The sequence below is a fragment of the Podarcis vaucheri genome (genome assembly GCF_965113315.1).
Source record: "Podarcis vaucheri genome assembly, chromosome: 1".
Classification (NCBI taxonomy): domain Eukaryota; kingdom Metazoa; phylum Chordata; class Lepidosauria; order Squamata; family Lacertidae; genus Podarcis; species Podarcis vaucheri.
The window spans coordinates 81,202,732-81,225,180 of record NC_138759.1 but is presented as its reverse complement, the minus strand read 5'-3'; the positions used below and the strand labels follow the sequence as shown (position 1 = coordinate 81,225,180).

At 43.5% G+C, this 22,449-nt stretch overlaps 1 protein-coding gene across 1 annotated transcript in view; it reads right to left on the bottom strand.

Moving 5' to 3' along the window:
• Positions 1 to 219: 219 nt before the first annotated feature.
• The window catches only part of IGHMBP2 (immunoglobulin mu DNA binding protein 2), a 75,336-nt gene continuing 53,106 nt past the window's right edge, over positions 220 to 22,449 (bottom strand). Inside the window, exons 11-15 of the mRNA XM_082191323.1 lie at positions 17,651 to 17,745; positions 17,390 to 17,513; positions 12,524 to 13,414; positions 10,821 to 11,005; positions 220 to 4,056 (exon numbers count right to left, since the gene is read on the bottom strand). Coding sequence (XP_082047449.1) covers positions 3,859 to 4,056; positions 10,821 to 11,005; positions 12,524 to 13,414; positions 17,390 to 17,513; positions 17,651 to 17,745 — 1,493 coding nt within the window. The 3' untranslated portion in view covers positions 220 to 3,858. The remainder of the gene's footprint in view (positions 4,057 to 10,820; positions 11,006 to 12,523; positions 13,415 to 17,389; positions 17,514 to 17,650; positions 17,746 to 22,449) is intronic.

Sequence of the window (22,449 nt, the reverse complement as noted above, 5' to 3'; positions counted from 1 at the left end):
GAACTAGTTAAGATACAGTAACTTTCAGTCCATGGACTAATTGCTAGTGTCTTTCCAGTTCCCAAACATACACCGGTGGTTAATTTCAAAAAATCTTGTGGGATTGGAGCTCAACTCTGCTTGGATATATGTGGGAACAGACTATAGATACTCAGTGGTGAGAAGGTTCTTTGAACATGCTCATTATTGCCCAGCTGATTAGGGGATTAAGCTCTGATATCAAAAGCAATGAGCTAAGTTTATTTCATTTTTATGCCACTTTCCCAAGGTGAACTGCACTCAAAAGCAGCTCATAACAGCAATTTTTAAAATAAATATACAAACATAAAATGTTACAAAACATGCCACTAAATTCAAACAAAGAAAAACCAAAAGGATAAATGCAATAAATTACAATGAAATCATCTAGATGATGCATAACAAGTACAGAGCAAAATAAATATTAGGAGGCAAATAAATAAATTAGAAAGCTTATCAAACCTTCAAATTCAAACCTTGCTGCACTCCAGGGAGCCACAGCAGTCCAGCTTAAATACAGTTCAGGGGGTCATATGTCTTCTTCACAGCCTAAATGCGTCACAACTCCCTTCCTCAATCTCCCCTCCAAAAGTGCCAGCAAAGGCAATGATGGTAAGACACAGGAGAAGGTGCTAGGTTCAAATTAAGCCCTGATAAACAATTATGGAAATCGGTAACGGCAGAAGCAGATGTGAAGATAGAGGTACAAGCAGAACAGATGCGATTTATACTCTGTTCCATTCTGCTGTGATTTGAAATAATTCAGCCTTGACTTGCCAGCTGGTGACTTTCCTTGTGCTGGTTTCATTGTATATTTTTAAGGAAAATTTAAATGACAGAACTAATATCAACTGGTTTCTGGGCAAGAAGCCCAAGGGAAATTTTAACTGCTTGGCAGCAAGTCTGTCCATTTTTTACTTTTTTAATGTTAGCTCAGAAATATTTTATCAGCACGGAATAACTAACTATTGAGGGAATTGTCCTCCTCAGATTTATTATAATTACACTGTAACCTTGTGTCACACTTCTGTTCTTTTACATTTCAGAGAATGGGCTCTGTTAATAAGGCATTATTCGTCATCTTTGAAGTATTCCAGAAGGTGATACTAAAGGAAGGGGTTGCTCATTAAGCCAGCAGCACTCCAAACTAGAAGGTGCTAAGCAACCCAAACACAGTCAAGTGTAAAGAGATCTTAATAATGGAGCTACTGCTCACCCCACACTTCTTTTTAAAAATTATAATAACAAAAATATTATTATGTTACCATATTCTTATTGTTATGTCTTCAAATAGCTAATATTATACATTACAAACAGACACAAAACCCGAGAGAGAATTGCCAGTGTCTGCATTTAGGGGGGGAAATACACTTCTAAAACTTTCCAGATTCCTTGCCCCTGCCCGCAGACACCCACACTACAATGAGTGTAATAATATGCACTGGAGTCCTACCTCAATCAATCTATCACAATTAGGACCAACGTACCTCCAAATCCTCTTTTGGATCTTGCATACTGATCTGCATTTAGCATTCTGCTCTGGTAAAATTTCATCTGGTCACACTGAGCTTTCCTAAACAGAGTACATTAATTTTATGCAGAATATAATGATTGTGGGTTTTTAAAAAATGAATTCAATTTCATTTTATTATTGTCGGCTCGCATTATAAGTTATGGGTTCAGAATCCAAGAGCAAACAAGGTTGTAGCTGCATCATTATTAGAATCTCAGAAATGATGTGACACCAATTGTTAGGATCAGATGATAAAACACAAACACCTCTTGTGTTTTCAAGGCTGACAAGAGAAAGTGAACACATTAATTTAAAGTAAAGGAGAAGAGAGATTGGAAGGGTAACAAACCCAAGGTTAATACTGGCAGATGGTAGAACTGCAGGGCATTTGTAGACCCTTAGAGACACTATGCATGGCAAGCGAATGACGTCCCATTGCTTTTGAGCCCAAGGCTGAACAAATCCTGCCAAGAACATCTAGGACATTTCCGGCTAAAGGAACTTGGGACTTGTAATCATTCTAGATCAGTGGTTCCCAAACTTACCCCCCCCCCCGGGACCACTTGAAAATTGCTGATGGCCTTGGCAGACCACTTAATGGTTTTTCTGCCTGTTGTAGCAATTATAATGCATTGTGCTAGATACTGTACAAATTGCATTCCACAGAATTCAAATTGTAATACAATAAAATAGCACTGTGAGAAGAGGAGGCTGGACTAGATGGGCCACTGGCTTGATCCAGCAGGCTCTTCTTCTGTTCTTAATATAAGAAATAAAAGAACCAACAAAAATACAATTAACTTGCTCTAGATACCAGAAGCTTAACCAATTTTGCGTAGTTCATAGGATGAGGTGAAAAGGACACTGCCTGAAAAGAACAGGAGAGGAATGCACCCTTTTTCTTTCTTAAAGTACTTGAGCCTCTGAACAAAATCATGAGGCCACATTCATAACAACATGACACTGAGAGCCCTCCCCTGAAAATGGGACCATTATTTCCCTACTTCTTGGTTGCATATAGTTCTGCACAATGAAAACTCTACTGGGTAATTATTTGTGGGACTACATTGTTTTGTAAACAAACAGCTCCACACACTCCCCAAAATGAAACGTGTCTATTTTTATTGGAACTTGAATGAATTTGAGGAAAAAAATTCTACCTCACACATTCTGTGATTCTAGGCCAAAGGATGGCAAATGCTTTTCAGCTGCAGGGACACATTCCCTCATGGACAACCTTCAAAGAGCTGCATGTCGGTGGCTGGAAGGGTCAGAGGAAAACAAACAAACAAGTGGAGCAACAGATCGGACCCAACCTTAGCACAGTAGACCACATTGCAGCCATGTGCAAGTCAGAGGATCCCCTCACAGGAACCCCTCAGCACCACAGTTCAGATACACATTCAAGACAGGCTAAAGCACTTGATGTGGGCCTAGTGCAGGCCCAGTGAGGGATGTGGCACTGGGAAAAGTCTCAGGGATGAAACAGAGAGACTTGCAAGGACTTAATTTGGACCCTGGCCCTGAGGTTTCCCTACTGTAAGTTAAGGTCCATAACACACAGTGGTGGCATAGGGGTGGAACACATCTTTGTATGCAGAAGACCTGCGCTCAATCCCAGCATATTCCAGTAAAAGTGTATGTGCTGGGCCAGTGAACCCAGGTTATTTTTCTAGATTTTTCTTCACTTTGTCCCCTCACAATTTTAACACATCTTTTTTAGAATCTTTTCTTTCAACATACAAGTTTCTGAGCTTGAGAAATGGAAAAAATCTATTTGTGTTCCCTTAATTTTGTGGACCACCTAGAGAGGTTTTTATTGCTCCCACACATGGGGGGGGGGCAGGAGTCCCACGGACAATGATTATTACATTACCATGCAATGTCAAACGGACAGTTCACTGCTCAAGGCATATGCTATCACTGTTTTATTGTAAAACCTGCTCTGCGCCCGCTCAGAGTACATTTATTACCTTGCCAATAAAGATCATTACTACAAACAAAAGCTGCCCACCTTTCTCCTTAACCAACGGGGCTTTATAGTTCTGATGTGACTGAGGAAAAACACATTTTACAGTGCAAGACGCAACTTGAGAATTGTTTGAAACTTGCAGACGGTGGGAACCTTTCCTCGGTCAATCTCTGGCTCTCTGAGGACCATGAAGCTGAAGGACCTATTCTTGATTTTGGGGGAGTAGGGTGGGGGAAAGAAGCCAAAAGGTTTAAGAGAGTGATGAGCTTTTTCCTCTGGAGTCTGAGCATGCTGCTGTACGAAGGTGCCTCAAGGACAGGCAGGCGAGCATCTTGCCTTGACATAGCTAATCCTCTCATTTCTCTTTGTCTTTCTTTTTGCTCTTTCTTTGGCTTGTGAGCTCACTGAGTTTTTTGTCCAGGCGCCTCTGGAGATGAGCTCTCTTGGCAGGATCCAAGGGCTTGTCCTTTAACCCACTCCCAGCACATAGAGAAGCTTCTTTGCTGATTCTCTGCCGGACATATGCTTTGGCTTTCTCCCCACAGCCATGAATCTGTGGGAGATAAAGCCATAATATCAGCCTCAAGATGTTCCAGCACAAAATTACGACCTTAGTGAAAACTGCTTATCATAAACTTGATCATTCTTCACAGTCCATAAAAATAAACTACTTCACTTACCGGTGGGTCTTTAAACAACAAAACAAAACAATTTTAAAAATATGACGGTCATTTTCCCCTAAGGAGCAATTAAATAATCATTTTGGACAGATTAAGTATTTCTTCCCAAACTCTAAATATGTAAGGAAAATCTCTACTCCATCATCCAGTCACCTTTGTCACCCTTGTTGATAAATACTAACATTTCTCACTTATCTCCAGTCTGGAAAGAATCAGATGAAAGGAGGGAAACCAAGAACAATCAAGCCCTAGAATCATAACAAAACACATCATATCTATTGCTAATAAACTGGCAATACCACCACCTCACCTAAGCAGCTTGAATGTCCACAGTGCTGGGTGCATAATATAAAGTTAAGCAGGTTTGATTAGCCAGTGCCTGATTGGGAAAGAAACTGCATGGAAATAGCCATATAAGCTGAAGAACAGAGTATTAGCTGAAGAAATAAGTAAAACAACACATCACATTTCCTTGTTTCTTTTGTGTTGTTGGGCCCCCTGCAGACTGGCTGTCACAAGTAATGTTTGTAAAGTTCATAATTACCTAGCCCAGAATAGGAATTTGCCCAGTATAGCTGTGTTATGAAACTGAGTGAAACTTCTCCAATAATTTATTCACTGGCTTTGAATGGAAAATAAAATTATTCCAAGGAATATGATCAGTTATGTCAGCTGCCCCTCAAAATTTCACCCAAGCCAAGCTACAGGAAAGCCCCCACAAGGCTGGTTTATTTGTTTTTCAACAGTTTCTACAGAACTTTGTAGTCTTTGCATTCTAAATCATAATTCTTTAGATTCATGACAAAACTATTTATTAATAAACCTGTTTGGTGTGTCAGCAACTCCTTAAGAGTTCAAAATGACCCTTTGATTAGCAAGACAAAATTCTGATCTTTAACATAGTAGGTGGACTCAAAATTAAATGAAGCAGAAGCTGGACTCAGCCCTGGTACATGAAAAATACCCAGTACTTCAGATCATATCTTAGTTGGGGTTGATGAGTTAAGTGCTGCTTGTGTAACAGAGAAGGAACACAGCTGGGTATATCAGCTAGAGGATACTGGGCACCTATATAGAGGGTACAGTTATCAAATGAAGACTCTTTCATGCCAGGAGAATTTGGAAAAGACAGTACAACCTTGAGTTTAGAGCAGAGCTTTCCAAACTGTGTGTCGTGACACATTAGTGTGTTGGCTACAGTGTGTAGGTGTGTCACACGAACGCTCCCTGTGCTCCTCCCGGGCCAGAAAGGGGTTAGTTTGCTAGTAAAACTAAACTACTATGTCACATAATGATGCATATCTTAAAAGTATGTCACCAACATGAAAAGTTTGGAAAGCTCTGGTTTAGAGGTTTAAAGTGACTAACTCATTATTTAGGAGAACTTTTCTAGAGACCAGCATGCTGGCTTCCTTGGCCAATAAAGCGAGATGAGCGCCGCAACCCCAGAGTTGGCCACAACTGGACCTAATGGTCAGAGACCAGATTCTAGAGACCAGATTCTCCCACATCTGTTGGATTCTTGTAGGTAGTGATTTTCACTCATCTCCAGGCCACCAATACCCCCCTCCCTCACTCTTAGGAAGCAGGTTATACTGACTGGCAAAGAATCTCCCAACCTTGAGTCATCAGCATGGCCTGCTTCTTGGCCTAACTTCCTACAATAACACATTGTATAAGAGAAGGAGCCAGAAAGCAAATTGAGGATGACAAGTGGCAGTAGGCAACATGCAAGTCATCCATGAGATAAATTCTACAAGGCGCGAAGATATAAAGGGGCATTGTGGAAGAAAATTAAGTGCAAGGAGGATAAAGAAAGTATTATGGATCCACAAAGGGCTGCCAAAATACCAGATTTAAAAAAACCACATACTGCATGTATGAAAGAGAAGGGAATAGAGACATGCAATATCTCTGCATTTTAGGATTTCTAGAGATGAAGCTACCATAAGTTGAATGACTTGTATGCACATCAGGAGGAAAGATAACTAGAGACACAAGTATGCACATTAATGATATAAACAGGAAGAAACAACAGATAAACTAATGGTTGAAAAACAGCTTTGAAGGAAACTCGTTTTACTGCAGATGAGTGACAAAGTGCAAGCCCGCTGGGTTGCTGGAAAGCAAGATTTATTAAGGTGGGAAAGCACTGAAGCTATTGCTTAGAAGAATTCATTTTAACAAGGAGCTAAAACAGCTGGATTTTGTCCAAAGCTGAAAGAAAATGACAAACACTCTCAAGCAGTATAAAATGGCAAGCAATTTGCAGTCAGTAAAAAGGTAGGGACTTGATGCGACTATATGGGATCACACCCTGCAGTCCCTCTAAAATGAGTTCTATCTCATTAACTGGTCCAAAATTCAGGCTAGGATGGATTAAACCTTCAATTCTACATGAATTACCGTATTTTTCGCTCTATAACACGCACCTGACCATAACACGCACATCGTTTTTAGAGGAGGAAAACAAGGGAAAAAATATTCTGAATGAAACAGTGGACGTATCATTTTTGTGCTTCATGCTGTGGCCACAGACATGTGATCTGATGGTGAATTTGGGGTGACCCAATGCAAAAATCCTGAGAATCCCTGTGGATCCATGCTTTGTAACCACGTTTTTGCACCATTGCAGCCCCAGGCAACAGTGGGTGCGTGATTTTTTTGGGGGGGGAACAGGCTGTAGCCATGGACATGCTATGTGCTCTGATGGTGAATTTTGGCTGACCCAATGCAAAGATCCTGAGGATCCATGTGGACCCATACTTTTTAACCACGTTTTTGCACCATTGCAGCCCCAGGCAACAGTGGGTGCGTGATTTTTTTTGGGGGGGGAACAGGCTGTAGCCATGGACATGCTGTGTGCTCTGATGGTGAATTTGGGGTGACCCAATGCAAAGATCCTGAGGATCCATGTGGATCCATGCTTTGTAACCACATTTTAAGTGGGGAGGGAAGGAAAAACACAGAAGGCTAAGAATGCAGGAGAGGGCTATAACGTGAGGAAAGGAAGGCAAAAGTTTCCCCCCACCCACCCACACAAGCCAGCCAGCGTGCTCTCTCTCTCTCTCTCTCCCTCTCCCTCCCACATGCATGTTTTCCGGCTGCCTGATATATACGTATTTTTTTTAACTGCCTTGACAGAAGAAAGCATTTTAACTGCATTAAGAACTATTTAGCAGCGAAACCTAAGCTTTGCCATCCCTTAAGAGGTACAGACACTGTAATCTTCCAGATCGCATGAATTTACAGGCAAAACACTGTTTAAGGATTTCATCCTTTTAAATGGAAGAAAGCATATTTGAATGCTGTGTGTCTCCAAAAACAAAAAGCAGAAAGTCAAATCAGAATTTTAAACTGAACCTGTAATCTCTCTTCCCTTCACAAACATTGTTCCCTCCGGAGCATGGAGAGGAATTAGAGGGACGCTCTGCTTTCCTCTCTTCTTGCCTGGAGGGGAGGGGCTTTCCCTGCTCTTTGTTCCGTTTGAGCAAACACAGCAAGGAAACAGAGAGGGTGGGCAGTAAGACCCTGAGGCAGAATGCAGGAAAGCCACCACTTCCTCTTTTCAGGTTTCCCTTCTCCCTGAAGCGCGGTTTGATTTTTGCCTGATTTTTCGGCTCCAGGGACCACACATTCGCTGCATAACACGCACAGACATTTCCCCTTCCTTTTTAGGAGAAAAAATCTGCGTGTTATAGAGCGAAAAATACGGTATACTATGACAGCTGGATAACAGTTGAAATGATTTAACAATTTTTAAAAAATTAAAAGTCTCACTTTTAAGTTGATCTAACAAAATATTTTTGTGATTGCATACTAAAGGGGAATACATTCTTCTGCAATACCTTATTGATAGCTCAGTCAGTAGAGCATGAGACTCTTAATCTCAGGGTTTTTGGGTTTGAGCCCCCCACTGGGCAAAAAGATTCCTGCATTGCAGGGGGTTGGACTGGATGACCCTTGTGGTCCCTTCCAACTCTACGATTCTATGAATCTATTAATCCAGCCCCCCAGGGGCCTGTTCACACAAACAGATTTCCTTTTATGCATGCAGCTGCTCAACAGTGGCTAAGAGGGAAAAGAAACTGGCAATCATTTCTGCATTTGCAAGTTGTGCCCTTTCAATGCATTGGAACCAAAGGAACAGATGTGACTGTGTTCCTGTATAGCAAGGGTAGGGAATCTGTTGCCCTCCAGATGCTGCTGGGCTACAACTCCCATCATCGGCTGGGGCCAATGGGAGCTGGTGTCTCACAGCATCCAGACGGCCACAGCTTAGCCAACTCTGCTTCACACTCTTGTTCAGAACCCTGTTCTCTTAATGGGACCATCAGCATGGCAGTGGGGAGGGGGGTCTTCCTGCACAGAGGGCGCTGAAATCTGCCTTTAGTTTTTCAGGATCACATCTCCTTTGTGTAGCTCTCTACCAATACAACTCTGAAATCAGCAAACCCTGAAATCAAAACTACAGAATACCAGAACATTTGGAGTATTTTCCTACATGTTTTTTGTACTCTTATTTCCTTCATTCACAAATCCTTCGAATAAGATTTTTCTCGATTCAAGCTTGCCTTGAAACACCAGCAAGTGTCACATGGTAAGTATATCTATTTAAGACCACCAGTGTTTTGCTGATTTTTCCCTTGCTGCAGCATGTGCCACAGAAAATATTGCCGTATATACTTTTATTTTACGGTTAGAAAGAAACCCAACTCAAACTGTTGGCAGAATGCCAGGAAATCCATAATCCGGTAAATCTATTTCAGGCACTATAGATCAACATGTCTTCAGCTAGCTACAACACTTTCTCCATGGGATTAAAACCACGTATGATCTACTGCTTCAAATAAATCAGAGGGGCATAAAGACGACATCTGAAAGCTCTGGTCGTTGGAAGTCAGTATTATTTTTCCTGGCACACAGGTCTTTTATGTGTTACATAGGGACAGCCATTGGGCAGCTCTAACAGAAGTGCAGAGTGAGACATTCCCACCTTCTGTGAGTCCTGGACTGCAATTTGAGTGCAACTCACAACTCACTCCAATCTTTGCTACAGCTGGAGTGATGGGCAAAGGATGACCTTTTGTTTAGACTGACATCTAGAGGGAAGGAGGCTTCTGTGGATAAAGCCTGCTGCACCCAGGTGAGCTGCTGTGCTTTCGGTATCTCTTGTACCAGTGTGACAACAGCAGCTTGGGCAATAGGGCGAGAAAGGGCTTTGCACAACTTCTCTTACTTAAAGCTGCTCTTGGTGCATGGTATCCAATGAATCTACAGTGTGATGAAGGAGAAAGGGAGAGAAGATAGATAAAAGGCTTATAGTTGAGCAGAATGCATGGCATGGCTGGTGTCATATGAAGATGCCTTTTAAAATCATTTGCAAGTCACTTTGAGCACCTCCTTTTTTCGAGGGGAAAAGCAGAGCACAAGTCTACCTAGTTCAGTATGGACTGACTCTCCATGGAGCAGGCTTAAGGCTTGGGCACTGCCTAGCAAGGCTACCCAAGACCTTTTAGCTGGAGATGCCAGAGATTGAACCTGGGACCTTATGCATGCAAGGGTATGTGCTGTATGCCACAGAACAGTGGCCCTCTCTTGGCCAGCACCATCAGCACCTCAGATACACACATTTTCTAGAGCATCATCCTCCCACAAGCATCTGAACAGGTTGTGGGCAGGGGATGAATGTTAAAAGAAGAGAGGTGAGTTGAGGTACATTGTGCCAAGAGGAAATGACTCAGACACTCCGGGGGAAGAAAAAAGACTCTGAAGAAACACATTATTTCAGCAGTGACACATTGTTAAACACAGGTCCTCTGCCCTGCAATGCTAAGTGCCTGTGTTAAAGGCCTTGCCTCGTTATTCCAATCAAGGAGACCCATCCTTTCTATTCTCCACATCACGAAGAACAGAGACAGGGAAGAAATGGGGGGCGTATTATTATTATTTTTGTTAAAGGTCTTGAGTGGGTGGGTGAGGGGAAATACAAGTACACTGTGAACCTGACAGGAAAGAAAGCCATTCTCATATTAGAGCTTGGTGAAAGATTGGAGTGAGATTTCACAGACACACAGAGGCTCATAATAACTAAATCCATACAAAGTACCAAAGGAAGAAGAAAATGCTTCATATTCCTCCAACTGTAGGCCAAAAAAAGCACCTCTGAATGAGTTTCTTTTTTCACTTATAGCCGAGCAGGAGAGAACTTCCCCATTATTAGGATATATTAAGCTGGAGGCAACTCCCCCCTCCCTCACTCATGGTTCCCTTGTGAATTGAACTGCATGTGCATATTATGCTATATGGCTTTCATAAACCTTGCTCCCCCTCATACCCTAAAAGCAGATTTTCATGTTATCTTTTTAAATTAAAAAATAAAGTAAAGAGGAATGTGAGCAATCCACCCACCAGCGGATTTGCACATGTTCAACTGGCCTTGCGAATGGTTCAAAAGCTCACCTTGCTGTGCCTGGAAGCCTCCTGGAAAAATGGGAGTCTGTGAAATACTTAAAAAAAACACACACAGCCATTTCACACTGGATGAAATTCAAGTCCTGAAAGACTGGGGGTCAAGAAACTGAGCAGATGGTGGCAACGTTTAGCTTACCTGAACCAGGCAAGGACAAAAACATACCTCTGGGATGTGGTGGCTGAGACAGTAGCGTTTATTGCAATGCAGGCAGAGCTGCCCCAGGGTTGTCACACTTGCTTTGCATTTGGGGAAACCACATGTGTTGTCAGCTTTGATTGCAGCAGAAATCAGAGCATCAAAATCTTCCTCTGCTGAACCTTCCACTTTGGTTTTAACAGAAGCCTTCCCTAAAAGCACAAGGGTGGGGAGGAGAATCATCAGCATGCAATAAAAGGAGCTTACAGATGAGCTGAGAGTTAAGGGCTGTTCAGCAGTGGAACAGACTCCTACGAGGGGTGGTGGATTCTCCTTCCTTGGGGGTTTTTAACCAAAAGTTGGATGTCCAACTGTCATGGATGCTTTAGCTTAGATTCCTGCATTGCAGGGGGTTGGATTAGATGACCCTTGATGTACCTTCCAACTTTTAAGATTCTATGATTTCAACACAGTGTTTTTTCATGGGAATAAAAGGGGCACAGGTGTGTTCATCCAGTCCCCTAGTAAAGCCTGCAAAACAAGCTGATCAGCAAAAACAGAAACCCAGGGAACAATCGCAGCCTCAGATGTATGGAATGGCAGAAGGTTGTCTTCATATGCACACACATGAGAACAGATGGCTTTGTAAACCATGCAGAAGCAAGCAGTATCACTTGGCAGGATGAAATCCCTACCCAGAATGTTCAAGCAAGATAAACTGGGCAAAGAAGAAAATATGCACACAGAGAGACTGTACTCCGCTGTGTTACACAGCACTGAGATCGATATACTAGGTGCTGATTTGCTGCTTCTAAACAGGTTCAAGAGCAAGTGAATTCTCTCTGTGTGTGGAGGTTTCCACTTCTCTTCAAAGTTAGCTGTAAGAGAAAAGGAGTGTGTGCACGTGTATGCATATGAAGCATATACAAACGAACGCACACACCCCATTCTCCTAAACTGGCAGATGGAGATTCTCCCTTCTACGGATCTATTTTTGAGCTGAGAAGTTCTTCCTCCTCACTGACATACTGCCTCTACAAACATGCAGATCCAGGCAATATTATCATTCCACAGTTGATTATACAGCATGGTCCAGATAAACCATTGCCTTGGGGGAGGGGGTGGAATGGCTGCCAGCTTCACATCTTTTCTTCCTACCTGCACAACACTCAAAGCAACTGTTCCACAGAGCAAGCTAATCTGAGCCCTGGGTCATTTTTGTCTGCAAATCTCAGTTATTGCTTTCAAGGTTTGGGGTGGGCAGAGGCACATGTCATATTTCCAAAACCAAAGCCTGGCATTCTCCTGATCCCTTCAAAGGAAACCTATTGGATGAATAATCTCTGTGTCTCAGAACAATTAACTTCAACTGCATTCCTGGTTGTTGTCAAAAGTAGTTGCTTTCAGAAGAAAAGCCTGTCACAAGCAGAGCAGAAGGGGAGAAATGGATTGTAGGCACAACGTAGAAGCTGCAATCAATTTTTAAAGCCATTCTGGGAGCAGAGGACTCCCATCGCCTGCTGCTCTGGCCTGGAATTTCCCAAAGGATGCCTGAGGGATACATTCCCTGGAATGCCTCTGCAAAGGAATTTCAATTAAATATGGGACAAATGAAAGGGCAGCAGTGAAGTATCATCACTTTTTCCTTTTATAAATGCAAATAGAAAAGCTCTGCAAAGGAAGGGAATTCGCTACAGAATGGCAAATCCCAAGATGGTATAGTAATGTACCTTTCGCTTCACTTCCATGTTTATTTCCAGTGATTTCCTGAAGATTTACATTTGGCTCATGACTTTGTTTGGCCCTCTCCTCTCTCTTGGCCTTCTCCCTTTGCATCCGCTCCATGTGCAGGGTTTTCAGATCCACTTTCTTCTTGCTCATATGGCTTCCACTCTCCTCACAGTAGGCATGGGTGTCTTTCGAGGGGCTTGGGGGTCTGCAGGTTAACTCTTTTTCAGAGGCCCGGGATTCTTTGGGGGTGCCTGCAGGTCTGCAGGACAACTCTTGTTCACAGGCCTTAGCATCTCCCAGAGAAAGTTCTGTCGTGGTGCCTCTCTTACGGACACTGATGTATCTCTCTCTACCTTCTCCTGTGCTCACATGCTGCAGCCCATGTTCCTCTGCCAGACGGTGGACAATCAACCTGTCATGAGCATTTAATGATGAAGGGAAATCCAGTTGGGTCTCGCTGCTCTCCAGAAACTCCAGTATCCTGGCTTCATGCTTACATGAATTGCCCTTCACTACAGTATCCACTGTTGCCCCCCAGGCTGGGCTTTGCACAGAACCCTCTATGGGCCTCTGCCCGGTCCATTTGGCTGGTTTTCCTCTTGGCTTCTCTCCATCATCCTTTGGGGCAAGTGGAGTGTTGCACTTAAGTCTCTTTTCTTGGTCACCCGGACCCTGAGAGCTCTTGGGAGCAGCATAGTTATCTGGCACAATGTCATCCAGGTATTCAAAAGCGGTGCGCACCTCCCCATGCTGGTTCATATAGTCCACTAGGCGTTTAAGGAAAATGTGGTTGCCAATGGTCCGAGAGTCACAGATCACAGCCACATGGCGGCGGGCACGAGTAATTGCAACATTTAGTCTCCGGTCTTCAGCAAGGAATCCTACTTCACCTGTATTTCATAAAGACAATAATACAGACCTCAAAAAAACAGCATATGGAAAAATTAAGCAGCAGTAGCAATAACAATAGTAACCACCACCACAACAAAATGTATACAGTTTCCTCCTAAATTTTCCAGTTTATTATGTTGACCTAAGGAATTCTCATGTTCACTCAGCTCCAAAATGCCAGGACATGAGATCTGTTATGAGACACACCTTTAAGGCCAAATGGATATATCATAGGATCCTATGCTATGGTTTGTTCAAGCTTCCCTGCTATCTTGGTGCCAGATGGCTGTCAGTGGCAGAGGGGTGGACCTAAATCCCAGTTTTATCTGTTCACTGGAATAGACACCTGGAGTCTATGCAACTGAAGCTCTCCTGCAGTTGAAGTTACCATTCCACATTACAGTATTCAATGAGCAACCAATACCAATGCATGAATAATTCCATCGTTGAGTATAGAAAGAAATAATTCATTCATACATACATAAACCTCAACATGTTTTGGGTCACAAGGGCCCCTTCTGCAATTACCAAAGAGTTATAAGCAACTACACTGATCAATACATAATTAACAAGTATATTACTACAAACTTATTCTTATTATCACACAAAAGCTAGATGAACTCTGAGGTTTCTTAGGGTGTTGTAGCCTATGCCCAATATATAATCCTATACCTACAGAAGTATAGGAACTGCAAAATAAATATAGCCAAATTTCATTACCACAACAAACTACAAGATCAGATGCACTTCAGGTTGATCATTACGAACACGGACACCATTTTTGCACTGTGAAATCTTGCTTTAGTTTTCTGAACTCAGGACCTGGTCCAGTTAATGGGTCCTGCTATTAAGAGCCTAGAAAGGTCTTCTGCTAGTGAAGCAGAGCTTCCCCTTCTTCTCCTGCCCCCCACAATGGCTCAGCATTTGGGTGGCAGAACTGCTAGGACAGTGTGGAGGGAAGCTGATTGTTCCATCAGGCAAGCAGAAATGCTTATGTTGACAAAACCATCTCCCAAGGTCATATCATTGCTTAAGCTGGTCAAATGAATATGAACGTGAAAATGTATGTATTTCATACATTTATAGCCCAACTTTCTTCCAATGAATTCAAGGCTATGGGAAAATAGGTGGAAAGTGTTGTTAAAGATGAAATAACCAAGCATACAGGAGAACAAGCCCTGCTGAAGAGTTCTTGCAGAGGGTCAATAAGGCTATAGATAGAGGTGATCCAACTTAGACTTTCAAAAAGGCTTTTGGCACACTACCTCACCAAGGACTCATAAGCATGTTTAGCAGTCATGGAATAAGAGGTGAGGTCCTTTTGTGGATCAGGAACTGGTGAAGTAACAGAGAGCAGAGAGTGTGAATAAATGTTCTCCCAATGGAGGAGTGTAGATAGTAGTCTCTCCCAAGGATCAGTATTGGGATCTCAATTCACCAATTAATGAATTTCATTAACTGATTTACCACTTGCAGCTTCATAACATCATTTTATGCATGATTATTCAGTTGCAAGTTGCACTGTATCTAGTGGGGTTTGCTCTCATGTAAACTAATTAGTGATGGGAAACTGTAGTCACCGGGACTGAGATCTGATGGCACACTGTTGTTGTTTTTTTTGAGGCTATATGGTGTGTTACTGTAAAAGGGACAAAAATCATTTCATTTAAACAGTGATTGGGGGAGCTTTAGATTATTACATTTAAGTTACCTTACACTTTCTTAAATATATAAAAAGGTACATTTACTATGATTTAGCTAACAGATAAACATGTTAGACTTCAGCTGATGACTTAATTGGTTTGTGAAAATACAAGTAATTAGTCAACTATCTCTTTTAACAAAACCATTTATTTAAAGCTCTACTTATTTTGTGACTTTTTTGTCACAATACTGCTTCAGTCTCATTTGAGAAATCAAGCTGAAAATACAGCTTCATTCCATTTAATTTTTAAGTAGGGGAAGTAGAGTCCGCTAAATGGCCAAGAACCAGAAAATGTAAGTTTCTACGACTTAATGTGGCACACAAGCCACAGATACTCATTATTGATTCACATCACTGTGATTTGAAGTGTCAGAAGCAGAACAGCAGTAATATTCATACAGATGGTCCAAGCTGATTAACTATCTAAAGTTCATGTCTGCAATGGAATTGGCCTTAAGCTATAGGTCAGGACCGCATTGTTTCAGCAGAAATTAGGAAGAGAAAGCTCCCACGGAGCCTTGCAGTTACACTTTCCTTTTTCCTAGTTATTGACACAAGTCTAACTTTCATAAAGGTCAGAAGGAAAGATAGTGAATGCTATTTTTTAAAGGCAATTAACTAGCACACATGTGTGAGCCAATGGATAAAAATGACAAGACACATATGAGACTTTTCCAGAAGCTATTTCTGATCTCCAATTATTTTCTCAAGGATCTGTAACAACAGAAAGCAAATGCCAAGTTGAGTCAGCTCAGCTGCCTAGCTTGGGTGGTGTAGCTGAGTCCCCTGCTCCTGCAGCTAAGCAGAAGACAAGCAAAAAATAAACAAACATTAAAACCAAATGAGGGGGGCAGGCTTTTGTTGCTACCATCTGAAGATATAGAACATTTCAGAACAGAGCCTGTAGGCACATTAAAGTGTATTAGGTTGCCAATGTGTGCTTAACAAGCATTACCTGGAAAATAATAACAAATCATAATAGAAGAACATGCTGCTATTTGCTAACTTCACTTAAGAACATAGCAGAAAAGCAGCAAGGAAAAGTTTTACTGCTTTGACTTCAGCAACCTAGTGCCATGAAAGCAGAAAAGAGTATGTGCTCAGAGCAGAGCCTACCATGCTCCACTCCCCAATTTTGTTGGGCAGGATGCTGCCAGCTGTAGCGAAGTATCTGTTGTATTTCCAAACGGAATACACCTGGGAAACAAGCTAGCTTTTGACCCGCACCCAACAAGTTTGTGGTCAGTTCAGGTTTGCTACAGTGTGGAATTTTTAGAGCTGTGGACAACTGTGTTGTACTCACTACAATAGAGCTGACAGATGACAAGTATCCAGCAATTACCACTGGCTTACCTGAAGGACTGCCTGCCTTCTCCAAAGGTGCCTGAATTAACAGTCCACTCTTTCTTAATTAATTTCTAAGACATAATACGGGGTGATTCATAATGAAGTATACAATAATGGAAACTGTATACCTCATTATGAATCACCCTGTATATTAAGTAGTAATAGTAGTAGCAGTAGCGTGAATAGCCATGACAATAGCCACAGGTTTGGTTTTTAAAATCAACCCCCGTAGATCACTCTGCCTGTTAGAAAAGACATGGTCCTACTATTGGGCAGAGAGAGGCAGCCGCCGCAGATGGCAAAGGCTGGTGTGTGGCGATGTGGAATGGAGAGGCTGCCATCTTGTCATTTGCCTCAGGCAGCAAAATGTATTGGACTGGCCCTGTATTAGAATATGTGCCTAGCCACCAGAGTTTTCAGCCTATGCTTGGAAACACCCATTCCCAGGCTCTCTGGACAAAAAGGAGTGTGTTTTGCCATATAAATTACTTTTCCATTGCGCAGTTAATTATTGAGAATCTTCTGTTCTGGGAAAAGCAACAGTGGTTCCCTGCATATGGGCTCCTAGGAGTGGAAACCACTTCCATGTGATGTGACACATGCTGCAGGAGTAACACAATCTTGTTGGCTAAAACAATTGGGTGATGCCAATGCATTAGGAAATGAACCAGGAGGTAAGGTGCCAATGATTCATGCAACTGGTACTGTCCACATAGTCATGCTACTCCCAAGTACTCCCCTGTAGGATGTGATTACACCACGTGGAAGCATCTCCTTTGATGCCGAGAGCATGTGTAGAAGAGGTCAGCACCTTGTTCCAAAGAAGGAGCCAGTTGAAACCTCACAATTTTAACAGTTTCCCCGATTCTGGCAAATTAAGTTTCTTTTTGTTCTATATGGTTCCAGGTTATAACCTATGTACCTTTTCTGTTGGACCTTACAAAAGAGAGGACAACAGCTTCCTTCTCTCTTCCTTGGAAGCCATCCACCGATTTAATCTCCAGGTCTGGGTACTTGTGACACAAAAGCTCCCTTAGCATGTCCACCTGAAAAACAAAGACGTTGCTAGGACAACAAACGTTATTACTACAATTTATTGCCTACCCTTCATCCTAAAGTCCCAGGGCTTTAAATTTTTTACTTGGAAATGTTGTGCTTTTGAGAGCATGGCAGACACACTCACCTGGAGGTTGTAAGGAGCAATGACGGCAATGTCTCTTGCCTTAACACCGGCTTCCACTAAAGCCTGAACGTGCAAGCTGGCAAGACGCGCTTCGCCTGGAAGGGGAGAAATAAAACTTAGCTGTGAATGAGCGATTTAACCCTAGAACAAGTTGACAGATTCCACTTAAAAAGCATCCAATTCAGACAATGATAGTGAGAGCCTGCCTTTCACTTGCCACTTTAAAAACAAGTCTTTACAGTCAGTAAAGTGCTTTGCCATGGTTTAGTGCTATGTGCACAAATTAGAATGAACCTAAGCAAACCCTTGAGATTGTGTGCTTCCTTTTTCCCACATGGATACCAGAAACACTTTTGCAGCATTTAGTTTCACTTTCAAAGATTCCTGATTTAGCATTATGTACAAGCCAGAGACTGTGATTTAGAACAAACTGGTTAGTTAAACAAGGCAGCTTCAAGCCATGGATCATAAAGTTCTGAAACTGACTATAGTTCAAACATTCACCAAGCTACTTGATGCCCTACATCTCCTCATATGAAATAAGAGATCTCAAATTATCCCTTAATGAAATTTACAAGGGAAACATGCATGGAGTAGGAGTAGTAGTAGTAGTAGTAGTAGTAGTATTGCTATGTTGGTAAAAATAATTTTAAATGATTTACAAATACGGGCTGTATGCCTTATGGATTTCTTTAATAGCTGGGCAAATGGTTATGAGTTCCATACAACACGGTCAGATACAAGCAACACATCACAGTTCACATTCTCAAGGGTAGCAAGATCAATGTTGAAAATGCCAAGATAACCCCACCCCAATTCTGAGAAGTGAAATCTGCCTTTGAACTGATCCAGCATAGGTTAGGAAATTCATATTTTAGACGATGGCTCTTGCAGCTATTTGCCTTTGGAAGCTGGTGCCTATTTATTTGTGTGCCCATTTCACTATGTTTCTGAATTAAGACTTGCTGGTACTGACAACAAGGGCTGCTTCAAACATTATGCAATTCCTACATAGACAGCACTTCCATTACTTAGTATGGATAAAGGGTTGTCAATGTTGATTGCCCTTGAGAAGCTGTAGGACTACAACTCCCATCATACCCAACCAAGGGCCAAGCTAGTTGAGGCTGATGGCAGTTACAACATGGCAACATTTGGATGACACCACATCAGTTACCCCGGTGGAGATCATAATGTGCATGCAACATATGCAAAGTTACCTCCCTGCTCTCAAGCCCTGTCCCATGAGCACGCCCCTTTCCCACTCCTAAATGCAGTCTAGAATTCCCAAATGAATACTGCTACTGGAGCTCAGTGAGACTGGAAACCTTCCTATTTATTCACCAACAGAGACAGAGCTTCACAAACAGTTGCTAGGCTGATTTATAACTCCAGAACTCTCTGTGCTCAGAGAGCTGGCCTTTCTCTGTGTTAGCAGAATTGCTGTATATGCCACCAACATGGTCAGGCACTTTCTGACCCATTAACTGTGAAGGTCTGTGCCTTGTTCACTGAGAGATCTGACAAAGTGCTATGCGGCAAGGCAATTAGAACTGAAAGCTCTCTCAGCTAAGCTGTACCAACAAACCATATGGGAACCAGGAGAGTCCAGCACTTCAAGCTGACAACATACGACTTTGCCCATCGCTTCAGAGCTTGTGTTGCAATTCAAGAGTGCTATTTAAACCACAGATGTCTGATCCAACAATCATCACAGGCGCCCTTCCTCCTCAGCTCCACGACTGGCCCTACTTTTAGGCAAAGTGAGATGACTGTCTCAGGAAGCACATGCTGAGAGGTGTGTGTGTGTGTGTGTGTGTGTGTGTGTGTGTGTGTGTGTGTATGAGAGAGAGCAGTGGAAGCCCCCTGTCTACTCCTCCTAAGCAGTTCCCAGATAGAAGCGAAGGATGCTATCCTGTCACCAGTGTTGAAATAGAATTCAGCTGTTGGCCCAGTCAGCTGAAGGGCACCATCTTGCTTTTTGCCTCAGGGAGTAAAATGTCTTGGTCCAGCCCTGTTAAGCTCTGTCAACTTTCATTAAGGTACTTTATTATCTTACCCTAGACCATGAGACTGATCTTTCATTCTCCTGCTTTTTGCTTTTGAGAATTCAAGGTCTTTGGGGAAGGATGTATTTTGCTAGGTGGCTCTATAAACCTTGTCTAGTGCAGTGCTGTTGAATTCAAATGGAAATTTTCATCATCCATGGTCAGTTATCTACAACCCATTTTCCTCTCCAGCTGCATGTTTTTCCACCTGCTGTTTGGCTACAGTACACTGTGGTCTTGATAATTTGGCTGGACCTCTGCTACATCCATGGTAATTTCAACCAGTGTGCCATGGCACCTTGGGGTGCCTTGAATGATGGTCAGGGGTGCCACGGGCAACACTGGCCTCTGTCCCTCTTTCGTTCCCTGTCTCCTCTGAGGACCTCCCAAAGGCTTGCATAGCTGTTTGTTGCAGCAGCCCTGGCTACAAGCTTTGCAGGCAAATGGTGCCTCAGGGGCTGGTCAAGGAGTGCTGGTTGCCAGAAGCTGAGGTGGCCTTGGAGTAAGCAAGCGGGTGAAGGAGCCCAGCTAGCCAGCCCACCAGCCCTTGCTGTTGGGAATTGGCAGACAAGTATGAGACCAGCTAGACAGGTGCCGTGCTGGCCTCTCTAATAAATAATAATAATAATAATAATAATAATAATAATAATAATAATAATAATAATAATTTATTATTTATACCCCGCCCATCTGGCTGGGCTTCCCCAGCCACTCTGGGCGGCTTCCAAAAGAATATTAAAATACTATAATACATCAAACATTAAAAGCTTCCCGAAACAGGGCTGCCTTCAGATGTCTTCTAAAAGCCTGGTAGTAGTTGTTCTCTTTGACATCTGGTGGGAGGGTGTTCCACAGGGAAGGCGCCACTACCGAGAAGACCCTCTGCCTGGTTCCCTGTAACTTGGCTTCTCACATTGAGGGAACCACCAGAAGGCCCTCGGTGCTAGACCTCAGTGTCCGGGTAGAACGATGGGGGTGGAGACGCTCCTTCAGGTATACTGAACCAAGGCCGTTTAGGGCTTTAAAGGTCAGCACCAACACTTTGAATTGTGCTTGGAAACGTACTGGGAGCCAATGTAGGTCTTTCAAGACCGGTGTTATGTAGTCTCTGCGGCCGCTCCCAGTCACCAGTCTAGCTGCCGCGTTCTGGATTAGTTGTAGTTTCCGGGTCACCTTCAAAGGTAGCCCCACGTAGAGCACATTGCAGTAATCCAAGCAGGAGATAACCAGAGCATGCACAACTCTGGCAAGGCAGTCCACAGGCAGATAGGGTCTCAGCCTGCGTACCAGGTGGAGCTGGTAAACAGCTGCCCTGGACACAGAATTGACCTGTGCCTCCATGGACAGCTGTGAGTCCAAAATGACTCCCAGGCTGCGCACCTGGTCCTTCAGGGGCACAGTTACCCCATTCAGGACCAGGGAATCCTCCACACCTTCCCGCCTCCTGTCCCCCAAAAACAGTACTTCTGTCTTGTCAGGATTCAACCTCAATCTGTTAGCCGCCATCCAACCTCCAACCGCCTCCAGGCACTCACACAGGACCTTCACTGCCTTCACTGATTCTGATTTGAAAGAGAGGTAGAGCTGGGTATCATCCGCATACTGATGAACACCCAGCCCAAATCCCCTGATGATCTCTCCCAGCGGCTTCATGTAGATGTTGAAAAGAATGGGGGAGAGGACAGAACCCTGAGGCACCCCACAAGTGAGAGCCCAGGGGTCTGAACACTCATCCCCCCCACCACTTTCTGAACACGGCCCAGGAGGAAGGAGCGGAACCACTGTATAACAGTGTCCCCAGCTCCTAGCCCCTCAAGACGGTCCAGAAGGATGTTATGGTCGATGGTATCAAACGCCGCTGAGAGATCCAGCAGAACTAGGAAACAGCTCTCACCTTTGTCCCTAGCCCGCCGGAGATCATCAACCAGTGCGACCAAGGCAGTTTCAGTCCCATGATGAGGCCTGAATCCCGACTGGAAGGGATCCAAATGGTCCGCTTCTTCCAGGCGTGCCTGGAGTTGTTCAGCAACCACTCGCTCAATCACGTTGCCCAATAATGGAAGATTTGAGACTGGGCGATAGTTGGGTATCGTAGCCGCATCTAAAGATGGTTTTTTAAGAAGCGGTTTAATAACCGCCTCTTTCAGCGGGTCTGGGAAGGCTCCCTCACAGAGGGAAGCATTCACCACCCCACGAAGCCCATCGCCCAGTCCTTCCCGGCTAGCTTTTATAAGCCAGGATGGGCAAGGATCAAGGAGACAAGTGGTTGGTTTCACTCGTCCAAGCAGCCTGTCCACATCCTCGGGGGTAATAGATTGGAATTGATCCCACACAACTTGACTAGACAGGACTCTAGCACTCTCCCGCCCCAGCCCTGCTCCCACGGTGGAGTCTACGTCTTCTCGAATCTGAGCGACTTTATCCGCAAAACACTTTGCAAAGTCATTGCATGAGATCATGTGGACCGTACTGGGCCCTGATGGAGCAGGTGGTTCCGCTAAATTGCGAACCACCTGAAAGAGTCTCCTGCTGCTGTTTCCCACAGATGCAATAGAGGCGGTGAAGAAAGTCTTCGCCGTCGCTATCGCCACTTGGTAGGCTCGACATTGAGCTCTAACCCGTGTCCGGTCAAATTCAGAATGGGTTATCTGCCACCGCGCTCTAGCCGTCTCAACTATTGTTTCATTGCCCTCAGATCCGTGGAAAACAACGGGGCTGTCCGGGCTCCATGCAATCGGAGAGGGCGCTTTG